The 13,450-nt window shown below is 42.7% G+C and overlaps 1 protein-coding gene across 1 annotated transcript in view; it reads left to right on the forward strand.

The window, feature by feature from the left end:
- Nucleotides 1-4,549: 4,549 nt before the first annotated feature.
- Nucleotides 4,550-13,450, forward strand: part of SH3BGRL (SH3 domain binding glutamate rich protein like) — a 31,077-nt gene continuing 22,176 nt past the window's right edge. The window contains exon 1 of the mRNA XM_033137953.1: nt 4,550-4,784. Coding sequence (XP_032993844.1) covers nt 4,740-4,784 — 45 coding nt within the window. The 5' untranslated portion in view covers nt 4,550-4,739. The remainder of the gene's footprint in view (nt 4,785-13,450) is intronic.

Genomic DNA, 13,450 nt, shown 5'->3' on the forward strand with positions numbered 1-13,450 from the left:
AGATAAGACATCTGCTTTCCACTTGGAAGCCATTTCAGTCTTTGCTATAATCAACATATTTATTACTGGTCTCCATCTTTTTTTAATCCAATGAGTAACTTTACCTTCCATTTAAGAATATTTTATATATAATGAATATATCACAAGAAGCATGCAAATAAAGTAATGCACGGCATTGCCATAATTATTAGCAATAGGTCATCCATGAAAAAGATGAATTGCATGTGAGGGGTAATTAGGGAAGGGATTAAACTGCCAATATCATAGCACTTTTATGCAAACAGATCATACAACTACACTTGAAATACTGTGTACATTTCTTGGGCACCACTTCTCAATATCGTAGAGATATTGTAGAGCTGGGAAAAGTGGAAAGGAGATCACAGCCAAATTGATCAAGGGCTGGAGTAACTGCTATGAAAGGGGTTATTTGGGTCTAGTTTGGGGGGGGGAGTGATAAGCAGGAAGGCATGACAGAGGTGATATAATTATGCATGGTGCAGAGAAGGTGGGCAAGGGAGAAATTTTCCTCCCTCTCTCATATTAGAACCCTGCATCAATGAAGTGGAATTGTGGGATTCAGGTCAGGCAAAAGGAAGTACTTCATACAGCACATAGTTACTGCAAGGTGTGTGATGGCCACTGACTTAAGATGAATTTAAAAGGAGTTTAGACAGATTCACGGAGGATAAGGCTGTCAAAAATCTGTTAAGTCATGGTGGCTAGTTTATTTGCTGCGTCAAGGATTAGAAGCACCATCAAGGATGAGGGCAGCTGGCATCACATCATGTTTGTGCACTTCTAATCTTCTGGTTGGTCCATTGTGGGAAGCAGGATGCTGAACTAGACAAGCCAGGGCTATCCTAAATATCACCAGGTCTAATAATACCCTGAAAGTTTATGAAACTTAGGTTAATGGCAGCAATGCTTGCCACTGGACAACGAATGCATTGTGCTTAACAAGGCTGGGCTTAGGTTTTTTTAAACTGAATTATCTAAAAAATAGTAGCAACATAAATTGGAGATTTTAAATTTAAACTGGGTTTTGGGATTTCAGTTGTATTAAGTGCCCCCCCCATTAAACCTGATTTATATTCACATAAAGATGCAATATAAGCTTAAGAAATTCTGCAGCTGAATCCATGGTCCTCTGCCAGCTACATCATTAGTGTGCTTTTCCGTGTAAAAAATAATAATGAACCAAGGCAAAAAAAAATGTGACTTTTTAGGTCAAGCATAAATCACCACGTGTTATGTTATAAACATAACACGTGGTGATTTATTGTGTAAACTCTGAGTAAGACTTTGTCAACTAAACAACATGGAAACTTCCTTTCCTTGTCATGAAGAAACGATGTTCCACCCACTAACAACTAATCTTTGCTTCAGGAAAGTTTTAGGAATTTGAGTCTTTTTCGTGTCCTGTTTGGAGACTGAATTCCTTAATTACACAATTGATATAAGTTCTGCAGCACATAATGTAGGTGTTGGCCAGAGGTTTTGCTTGAGGTTTCTTCCCTTTCCCTTTTGTTTTGTTTCTGTTCTGCTCCTTTCCTTTTCTCCTTTACTCACATTATTCACTACAAACTTTATAACAGAGTCAAAGGTACCAAGTGTTTAACTTCAGGGATTGCCCTAATCTCTCTGCAAGTTATCCCGATTAGGGAGGTGATAAGACCTCTATGGAGGAGGTTTGGGCGGCTGTCCAAGTAGAAATTTTAATTATGCTAGGCCAAAAGAGCAGCTGCACTGCAAGATTCTGATTACTAGCTTTGCAAATCTGGAGCACAGTAACCTTAAGGCAAAAGCAGCTGTTCCAAAATGTGTATGACCAGCCCTGTGTCAACATGTGGCATCTTTGGGCAGTTGCTGTAGCCCCAGTATCTGGGGAGGACCTGCTGCTGATGCATCCAGATCCCAGGTTCAAAGCCCAGCATCTCCAGGTTGGGCTGAGAGAAAACCCTGCCTCAAATCCTGGAAAGTTGGTGGCTGTCAGTGTAAGGCTGTAAGCAATACTGAGCTAAATGGACTAAGTGGTGTGGCGCTGTGGTCTAAACCACTGAGCCTCTTGGGCTAGCCAACAGGGGTTGGCATTGGCAAGGCTTACCTTGCCTGAGCCGGTTCACTGCTGAGGAGCCCCCTTCATGGGCTGGATTGTGTGCGTGTGTGAGAGTGCACACCCGCGATTTCCGGCGTCTGCGTCCACGCGATTTCCCTGCGCCGGTTTAGCACAGTGCACGGGGACTTGCCGAGCGGGCAGCTCAGTTTGGGGGCGGCTCACGGGCCGGTAAAACAACCCCCATGGGCCACTTGTGGCCCATGGGCCTTAGGTTGCCAACCCCTGAATTGGAAGTTCAGCAGTTTGAATCCCCGCAACGGAGTGAGCTCCTGTTGCTCTGTCCCAGCTTCTGCCCACCTAGCAGTTTGAAAGCATACCAACGCGAGTAGATAAATAGGTACTGCTGCTGGTATCTAAAATGTTGCTGTGTGTGTGTTTTAACTTGTTTTAAGTTTATTCGTAACTTTTTGGACAATTTCAATTGTTGTTTTTAACAGCTTTTACCAATAATTTTACTGCTAGTAATTTTACTTTTGTTAACTGATTTGAAGGTTAATAATAATAATAATAATAATAATAATAATTTATTATTTATACCCCGCCCATCTGGCTGGGTTTCCCCAGCCACTCTGGGCGGCTTCCAACAGAATATTAAAATGCAATAATCTATTAAACATTAAAGGCTTCCCTAAACAGGGCTGCCTTCAGATGTCTTCTCAAAGTCTGGTAGTTGTTTCTCTCTTTGACATCTGGTGGGAGGGGGCTCCACAGGCCCTCTGCCTGGTTCCCTGTAACTTGGCTTCTCGTAGCGAGGGAACCGCCAGAAGGCCCTCGGCACTGGACCTCAAACCATAAAGCAGTATATGCATTTTATTAAATTAAATTAAATTAAATGACTGTAATTATGTTATTGAATGAGGCATTTTTTATATTTTGTATTGTATATTGTTTTACATTTTCTGATTGTGATTGTTTTCATCTGTTTTATCTTAAGCCACTCTGAGAACATAAGGAGAGCCTACTGGAAATGGAATAATAATAATAAGAAGAAGAAGAAGAAGAGGAAGAGGAAGAAAAGAAGAAGAAGAAGCGGATAGTGGAAAGCGAGATGCACTATGTCAGTCACATCATTGCAGCACCTATTATGAACAAAATTGGGCCAAAAAGACAATGATCTGTTACAGCCCTTAAGCCTCGTCACAGCTCACTGTGCCCTTGGCAAACTGTATCTCTTAGTTCAGAAACATCCAATTGGGATAATGGAGGTGAAGAGTCTATGCTATAAAACACCAAGACCCTGGTTTAAATCTGCCATGAGACACTTTCTCTCTGCTTCAGCTCCTCTTTTGCATCAGGGCAGTAATAATATTTACCCAGCTTTCTGGGCCATTGTAAGGGCTTTTTGATCAGTTTCTTGAGTGCTGCTTTCTGGCCCATCAGGAGTAGACTTGAGTTGCAATGGCCTCACTTACGTACTCACTGTTAAGACTGTGTTCTTGATTGGCTACGAGTGATCACCAAAGAAGAAGAAAGAAGGTACCAGGAACAGGGCCTTCTTGGTGATGGCTCCACATTTGTGTAATTCCTTCCCACAGGAAATGCACATGTAGCCTTTTTAAATTTTTGGTACAAACTAGAAAACGCTTGCTTGACTTTTTTGCGTTCTTTTTTTGTATTTTTATGTAGAGCACTGCCCTGTGCTCTTTGGATGAAAAGTGCTGTACAAATTTAATAATAATAATAATAATAATAATACAACTCTTTTAAAATGAGGTTTAATACTGTATTTTATAAATCAGAATATTTTGTTATACATTTCTTGCACAGTCTTGTTGGTGTGCCCTTTATTCAGGCATTTAAAAACTGTATTTAAACAAGGCATTTGAAACCAAGAGCCAAGCATTATTACTCCAGACCAGGCTTTCTCAACCTTGGTCCCCAGACGTTGTTGGACTACAACTCCCATCATCGCTGACTGCTGGTCCTACTAGCTAGGGATGATGGGAGTTGTAGTCTAACGATATACGGGGACCCAAGATTGAAATAGGCTGCCCGCGACCTAATGCGAACTTTCCCGATTGTAAGCGCCCCGAAGCAGGGGCATCTCTTGCGTTAAGTCGCATTCACGTTGATCGGTGCGGTTTTTGAACGCAAGCCATTTCATTTTACAAATGCCTCGGAGCGGCTTTGAAGGTTCTGGGGCTTGAGGATTTGTAGCCGAAAGTGAACAAAATAGCTTCCCCGTTCCCGAAAAGAGAGCTTTACCACTAAATCAGCAGCAATGCGTTCCCCGCCCCCCATTAATGACCCAGGCCCAGCATATCCGGCGCGGTTAATAAGCGAGCCCAGAAGCCTTCGCATTTCTGCTTCGGATTGTATCTCCACTGCAATTTCCCCTACTTCCTTTCGATTCTGCGATACAAACATGCTCTCCCTCTCAGCTTCGTCCGGGGTTTGGATGATCAGCGAGCGAGTCCCCTGCGTAGCAATAGCAGCAGCTGCATCTCGTAGGAGGAGGCGGAGCATTCCGTGTTTCCACACTGCACGGCGCTGCGCCTCTTCGCCTGCGCGCTTTCTCTCTCTCTCCCCATCCTCCTGCGCTCGCTTTTGGCTGAGCTACTGTTCCCAGCCTCTGCGCTCGTTCTGCCATCGCAAAGAAGCGCCTGCCCCCTTCTTCAGGATGGTGATCAAAGTCTACATCGCTTCTTCATCGGGTTCCACAGCGGTAAGGAGAAGCCAGCGGCCCCTGCTCCCCTCCCTCGCCCAGAAGCTGTTCTCTTTCCTAAGTTTTCCCCACCCCTTTGTACTGAAGGAAAGTTGCAGCAGCAGACTCCTTCCCTTCCTTCTTTCCCGTTTCCCCCTACAGTTACTGCGATCTCTTACATTCAGGGCATTCCCCCATTTTTCTTCCTTATTTCTTTTATTTCCTCAGCTTGGTTACAAAAAATATGGGCTGGGTGGCTTTTGCAAATTGTAGCGCGCAATTCAGGACAATCTTTAGCAGGGTTTATTTTATATGCCATTTTATGATGGGGGGGGGGGCAACCCTACGTATTATCTGCATCTTCCAGGCTGACAAGATTGTGATCCTAAGCAAGCTCCGATGTGCTCAGTGCGACTTCCTGCCTTGCAAGTGTGCGTGCAAAGAGCTTGCAGTCTCGGCTTCTCATACTATGAACTAGCCTAAGAAAGCTGATGCCACAGTAAGGCAACTGTCTCTGTGCTTGATTTACCTGGTGGGTAATTTCCCACTGAAAACAACTGGATCAATTCATGAGAAAACATGCAGTAGGATTGTTTTTCTCTTCAGTTGCCACAAAACTCTGACAGTGCAATCCTTATGTACATGTTTATAGACATCTCAGAAGTAAGTTCCGTTAATTTCATTTTGTCTTGCTCCCAGGTAAATGGGTATGCAGCTGTTGTCTATAGCTGCCAAAGCAACACATGGATCCCCTTCTGGAATTTAACTCCCCATTGACTTTAATAGGATTTGCTTCCAGTGAAGCATACATTGGATAGTGCTCTTTAGTCTTCGAAGTTCTTTGCAAATACCCTTGAGGAAGGAGTACTCTAATCTGTACCGATTACTTTGCATGCTCCAGTACTGAATCCTAGTATTCAAGACTGCTTCTGCTTGCTTAGGGTGATCCTTCCAGCCCCCAAGTTTTTTTTTTTAATTTTAATTGTATTGATTTGTCACAGATAAATGTACAAACACGTAACCATGTAAGTTCTTTTTTGAGATAACCTGTTTGCAACCTAGCAAGATTTTCACTAATAACTCTAGGAAAAGCTTAAAAGTGGAGTAAACAGGGTAAACTTCTGCTGCGTTTGGTGATTCATGGGTTGCAGCAGCAAGTCATCTTTTGCTTACTTTAACTAGAAACGGCTTAATCTGAACCTTCAGACCTTCTGCTTACAAAACTATTTAGCTGGAATGCATGAAGGCATAATGTGAGTGCATCTTAGCATGTACAGAGTGCATTTCCCTTACATTCAAGTAGCAACCACCAACTTCCATGTTTCTGGGGTTAGGCGAAACTTTATCTAGGGAAGGAATGGGTTTCAGTTCTTATTCTTTTCCCTTTTTGGCAAAAGCACTTTTATTTCATGGAGATTATCCAGGAGGTAAGCATCCGTTTAATCCACTTAACGCCACTCTTCGGGCTTGTCCTGCTGTTCAGAATACAAAGGCTTGGATTTCCCCCTCTGGTATAGAAATTAAGCATTAACCTCCCTCATGCTCGTTTCCTGTTTCGTTTATTCCCCATTTAGCATCCAGTCCCACAATCTTGGATGCTCTTGTTCTTATTACATTTCTGTATGACCTCACTTCAAAGGGTGTGTTTGTGTGTGCATGTGCAAATCTTGTTATTCTCCAGACACGGCCTGTGTAACTTCAGAAATAGAGCTAAATCAGGTGCCTGATTGTCAGGTGTGTAAATCAGGTGTAGCCCCTGTGGCTTTGTTTGGACAAGGAATTGGAGGGTCCTTTAAGAAGTAAATTTGGTACCAATATAATTTAGAACACAAGATACCTTAGTTCTAAGCTCTGCTTGGCCACTAAGTTCAATGGGTAGCTTTGTACCAGTCTCTGCCTACCTCACAGGGTTGTTAGGAGGATAAAGTGGGGAAATCCCATATATGTCCCCACTCCCACTCTTTGAAGGAAGGATGGAATTCAGATGTGATTAATAATATGACAAAGAACCTGAATATAACTATGATTAAATAAAGCCTGCAACAAAATGTTGCAGTGTGGAATGATTCTGCTTAGGATGTTCAATTTCATCCTTTCTCTGTTTACTGAAGATGTTTGTACTAGCTCAAACCTTGGGGTTTCCTGAACCTGCTTATAACCTCTTCCTAATGCATGGATTCTGTTATTTCGGGTGCATAAGGACCCAGCGCTTGGAAAATTGAGAACATTATTAGTGTATGATTATAACACTCGGGCTCCAGAACAAGCTGGCTTTTAAAAAGAAAGAAATTCCCAACTTGAAATGTACTTGTGGCAGATCTGCCATGTGAGTGGCCCATTCTAACCACAAAGCACAATTTTGTATGCCAGTAAAGGCTTTTTTAAAGTGCATCCTAGGAGCTGCTTTGTAAAAAAAAAAAAAAAAAAAAGTCAGACTGTTGGTTCATCTTGCCCAGTAGGGTCAACTTCTGTGATAGACAGCAATTAAGGTGCTTCCCATATTATTTCCCACTGATCTTTTAAACAATAGACGCTGGGGACTGAATTTTGTGCTGTCACTGGACAATGGCCTAATCAATGCAGATCCACAGAAATTTGAACTCAAGACATCATCAGCTGCATGCAGTTGACTAGAGGCACCTGGTTTTGTAGTATGCAATCCCAAGCCGGAGGTAATATTGCCTGAAGAAATATCAACAACCTCAGATATGCTGATGACACAACCTCGATGGCAGAAAGTGAGGAGGAATTAAAGAACCTTTTAATGAGGGTGAAAGAGGAGTGTGCAAAATATGGTCTGAAGCTCAACATAAAAAAAACTAAGATCATGGCCACTGGTCCCATCACCTCCTGGCAAATAGAAGGGGAAGAAATGGAGGCAGTGAGAGATTTTACTTTCTTGGGTTCCATGATCACTGCAGGTGGGGACAGCAGTCACGAAATTAATAGACACCTGCTTCTTGGAAGAAAAGCAATGACAAACCTAGCCAGCATCTTAAAAAGCAGAGACATCATCTTGCCGACAAAGGTCTGTATAGTTAAAGCTATGGTTTTCCCAGTAGTGATGTATGGAAGTGAGAGCTGGAACATAAAGAAGGCTGATGCTTTTGAATTATGGTGCTGGAGGAGACTCTTGAGAGTCCCATGGACTGCAAGAAGATCAAACCGATCCATTCTGAAGGAAAACAGCCTTGAGTGTTCACTAGAAGGACAGATCCTGAAGCTGAGGCTCCAATACTTTGGCCACCTCATGAGAAAAAAAGACCCTGATGTTGGGAAAGATTGTGGGCACAAGGAGAAGGGGATGACAGAGGATGAGATGGTTGGACAGTGTTCTCAAAGCTACCAACATGAGTTTGACCAAACTGCGGGAGGCAATGGAAGACAGGAGTGCCTGGGGTCACAAAGAGTCGGACACGACTAAACAACAACACCAAACAAAATGCCACCTCTAACAACTGGACAATGTGCAAAGAATACTTTTTCTGAACAGCGAGGCATGGCGCAAACCAAATAAACAAATGTGAAGCAATTGAGGATAAATGAGCACACTTTTTTTGGAGGGGGTTATTGTCTAGTTCAGGCACCACCAACTTTTTTGTGCCTATGGACACATTTGAAAAATTGAGAACATTCCATGGACAGCACATAATGACTGCCATGGGAAGGGTGGTGGCGGTGGCAGCATTGAGCAAAGCAGCCACTGTAGGGGTGACCAAAAAAAAAAAAATGGCCGCCATTGGATTTTGGCGTAATGCAAAATGATTGCTTGCATCTAAAATAGTGGGGAACTCCAAGCACAAAATGGTGTAGCCATGACACAGCTGTCCCATCAATAGGGTTAAAAGGTCACCAGTGCAGTCACTCACAGAGCGAAGTTCTTTGCACCTCTCCTCTGGATAGGGAGGGTAGGCACTCAGTCTTGGCACCAAGTGCGATGTGGGCATTTTTAAGGAGATGTGTTCAATGTAGGAGAGGCTGAGGCAGTACAAAGCACTGATTCTTGTGCTCTGTGGATTTAGAGGGGATATAGACCTTTCAGGGTTTCACAGAAGTACCAGCAGGCAACATTTCCCCTCAGTTAGCAGTCTCTAGTGTAGTTTCTGCTCATTTGAACATGGTATTTACTACTGGCGGTGATCTCTCCCCCTGATCCCGCCCCCATACTTTAAAAATATTCTCTGGAAGTAGTCCTGATATTCTGACTAGATGAATGTTTTGCCCAGTGAAATGACCCAGCAGAACAATGACTTAACAAAAAAACAACAACCCTAACAAATGATTAGCTAAGGCATTTGGCACAGCTTGCAGTTTTCCTTCTGGGAGGCAATCTCCCAGTCACACCTTTTAAATATGACTTCTGTCCCTTCCCCTTTCTTCTGTTGGGTGTGGTCACCCATGTTTCCTCAGTCCTTTACAAGGCATGGCTTAATCCTGCGGGGTACAGTCTCCTTGTAAAGTTGCCACAGGTTATTAGGGTCCAGAAGAGCAATTTTAAAACACACCAATAAATATTTACAGACTTAAACCCATAATCTTTATTGTTCTTGAGATGCGGAGGGGCAATATAATGTGATCAGTCTGGTACTAAATCTCATTTGACAAACTCACTCAGGCTTAAGGGCTAATGCCACAACATTCAGAGTTCTGTTTCCCATGCACAGCAGGTGAGGCTGTGCACCACATTGTGTTTCCAGGGAAGATTAAGGATGATAAAGGAAACTTAAAGGCATTTCCTTTCTGGAGAAGCAAACTCCCCCTCCTCTGCCCCTGGTCAAGGGTTACAGTACTCAGTACTGGTCAAGTTATTTATTTCTATGCACCCCACCTTTTCAGTTCAGGAATTCAAAGCAGCAAATACAACCCCCTTTCTACAAATATTTTTTTTTAATCATTGCAACAACCCTGCAAGGTAGCTTGAGCAAAGTTGTAGCAGCTGACCTAAGGCAAGCTAATGAGCTTTGTGGCTGAATGGGAATTTGAACCTGAGAAATCCCACAGGTACTTCTCACTGCAAGTAAAAAAAATTAATCAGTAACCTTTTGTTGCCCTTTCATGGTACTCAAAACCACCAGCTGCACTGGCTTCCTCACTCTGCCAAAGGATAGGAACAGCTCTAAGTTACACCCCCCTACTTCACTATATATATATATATATATATATATATATATATATATATATATTTGCAGGGCAATGTTAACAATGGCTAAACAATGAAGCTATTGTTTTGTCATAGATTTGTTTAAACTGTGTGATAGACCCTGCTAATCCTTTAATTAGCATGTGTGACGGCTAATTAAGTCGGACCCTGTGTGCTGGACAGCTATCCTTAGTTCTGTGAAATCAACATGGGTTCAAATGTAATGGAGTCAGCCTAATTTCCTTCGAGGTGAGAGCCTGGGGGGGTATGAGCACAACAAAACATCAAGTAACTAGGTGTGAGAATACAGATGAGCAGGGCTTCTATCCTAAAACCAGGGCTTAGGATAGCAAGGTGAGAACAGGTGAGAGGTGGCTTTTCTTGGGCTGGGCTCTGGGGTTGGGGAGGCAAGCTGCAAGGCAGGGATGCTACTTACTGCCTTTGGAAGAAGCTGGTGCTGCTTGGGATGAGATGCTTGGAACCACCCTCCTACAGGAGGCTACGGTTGTAAATGTGTGTAAACAAACCATATATCAAAGACACCCATAAAGACTGTGTCCCATTGTCCAAAAGTGAACACAGACTCTGGGTTAAGGCACACCTGCAACCCTTGGAATCTCGCACCGCTTGGAGATTGAGGTGGCGCAAAGCAGTGTTGTGCTAGGGAAAGTAAAGCAGCAGGTGCTGGGAACCTTGCAGAATGGCCGAGACCTTGATCAAGGCTTGGTGTGAAGGGCGATGTCTGTTTCCTCAGGTCCAGAAGGCTGGTGCCCCTTCCTTTTTTAATATATATATACTGTATATGTATGTATGTGTATGTGTATGTGTATGTGTATGTATATATACATTTCATTTTATGGGATGTGTATGTGTATGTATATATACATTTCATTTTATGGGATATAAAACACATAAAACAATTACAAAAACAAACATAACACAAACAACACTTATATCAACTTTCCCTTTAACATCTTAGGGCGACTTCCCCCGACCTCCCCTTTCTGGGTATCATTACCATTCTTATTTTAGCAGTTTTATAATTGTAACATAAATTTGCCAGTGTGGTGTAGTGGTTAAGAGCGGTAGACTCCTTATCTGGGGAACCGGGTTCATGTCTCCTCTCCTCCACATGCAGCTGCTGGGTGACCTTGGGCTAGTCACACTTCTCTGAAGTCTCTCAGCCCCACTCACTTCACAGAGTGTTTGTTGTGGGGGAGGAAGGGAAAGGAGAATGTTAGCTGCTTTGAGACTCCTTCAGGTAGTGATAAAGCAGGATATCAAATCCAAACTCTTCTTCTTCTTACCATATTTAAATACTTATTAATTTGCTATCCATTGTATTTTCCTTTAATCATTTATTTAACTCATTTTTACCCAATTTAATACCAGAAACCTTTAATTACTTCCCTAGGATTTCAAAAGATTTAAACATTACAATATTTTTCCATGTAGATTTTGAATTTCTTCCAATCTTCCTGCACCGTTTCCTCCCTCTGGTCATGCAGTCTCGCTGTCAGCTCAGCAAGTTCCATAAAGTCTATCATTTTCATTTGCCATTCTTCCACTATTGGTATAGCCTGGTTCTTCCAGTTCTTTGCAGTTAGTAGTCTTGCTGCTGTCATGGCATACAAAAATAAAATATTGTCCTTTTTGGGGATTTCCTCCCCTATAATTCCCAAAAGAAAGGCTTCTGGTTTCTTTAGAAATGTGTTTTTTAACACCTTTTTCATTTCATTATAAATCCTTTCCCAGAAGTCCTTTATTTTGGGGCACGTCCACCACATATGGAAAAAGGTTCCTTCCTTCTCTTTACACTTACAACATTTATTATCTGGTGTATGATACATGGCTGGTGCCCCTTCCTGGCTTAATCAGCCCTTGATCTGCCTGGCCCATTGTCTTCTCTGCTCCTGCTATGGCCCTAGGACTGGGATGGGGAATCTCTTGTCCCGGAGCCAGATTTGGCCCTCCAGGTGTCTCTGTCTGGCTCTTGGGAAATGTCCCCAGACCACACCACTCACTGGCCCTGATTTGCACCGTGAGTGTTTTTGTCGGCTAGAATGTGTTTGTACTCTGAGGGGGCAGTGCAAGAGTCAGCTAGAAGCCCAGGCAGATGGTGTGGGGACCTCCATTCCTGGGGTAGGGAAACCCAGATCCCATGGCTTCAGAGTTATTGGCAGAGTCTTCTGGGCAGATCTTGCTCCTCATCATGTTTGAGGTCTGGGCATAGGTGAACCATGGCAGGCCACAGCTGCATTCACCCTAGATCTGCAAATACAGTACAGACGAGCCTCCTCTGTTGTGTTTTGGTTCTGAAATCCTTTCATGACAAGTGTTAAGGACCTTTTGGTTCTGAAAATTGGGCCACATCTGCACCATACATTTAAAGTACTGCAATACCTTTTTAACATTTAGTCCCTCTTTGCCTGGAACTCTGGAAATGGCATCTCCGTGAGGGGAATAAGAGACTTCTAACAACTCTTGGCACCCTTACAAAACAACATTTCCCTGGATTCTTTGGGGGAAGCTGTAACCATTAAAGTGATATCACTTTTGTAAATGTGAGACTTTTTAGATCTCCACCTCTGATGTTGTGGTTAGATATTAGAGGTTCTTGACATTGCTGCTTATTTCTTCCATTCTACTGCTGCTGTTTAGTTTGAATTTGGGTGCTACTTTAGGTGCTATCATTTAAGCTTCAAGAGCTACCATTTAATAGAAATGTACATGCATTGTTTAAATCTTCCTTAAGCATTTTCTTAAAGAAAGCTCAGGAAAGGTGGACTAATCGTGAGATTTTGGTAATACTGGGTAGCATTACTACCTATTACTGAGATACAGCTGTGCCTGAACAATATCTATATATGTGGGTTAGGTCAGTAGGCCTATATTTTTTTATTTTTATGAAAGGCATTCATTGTTCAAGTAACAGCACAGAAATGCACAGCAACCAGCCTTTGGGGAAACACAGTTATTTTAATATTTCTGACAGTTTCCTGGCAGACCTAAGCAACCAGCTGTGTTAAAATCCCGGCTTTTAGATACCTTAAAATGCCATTTTCTATATCTGTTGTCGTGAGCTCTTGATTTTGGTGTAATGACAGTTGTACAACACTACTCAGGACAGTGTGGAAATGGATATACAGTACTGTATTTGCTTCTACAAAACTATAAGAAACTCTTTTTTAATTTCAGTTGTCTTACCAGGTTCTGGGACTCTTAAAAAAATAACCAACCCTCAAGGAATTTTCACTACACAATAACCGTCTCTCTCCCACTGCATATACACCCAGTCCTCATTCTAAAGTTCCCCAGGTTCACTGGGAAATCCCAGTAGCAAGTAGGCTACAAATGTGGAAATCTGTGGCTCTCCAGATGTTGTTGGATTTCAGCTCCCATCAGCATCAGCTAGGGTGGCCAATGATTGCAGTTGATGGGAATTGTCCCCTAGCAACATCTGCAGCGCCACAAATTCCACAGGCCTGCCTAGAGGGGAGGTTAAATCAAGGGTTCATAGTCTGACTACTCTGTCCATAAGTTGCCT

Source organism: Lacerta agilis, chromosome Z, assembly GCF_009819535.1.
Source record: "Lacerta agilis isolate rLacAgi1 chromosome Z, rLacAgi1.pri, whole genome shotgun sequence".
Taxonomy (NCBI): Eukaryota; Metazoa; Chordata; class Lepidosauria; order Squamata; family Lacertidae; genus Lacerta; species Lacerta agilis.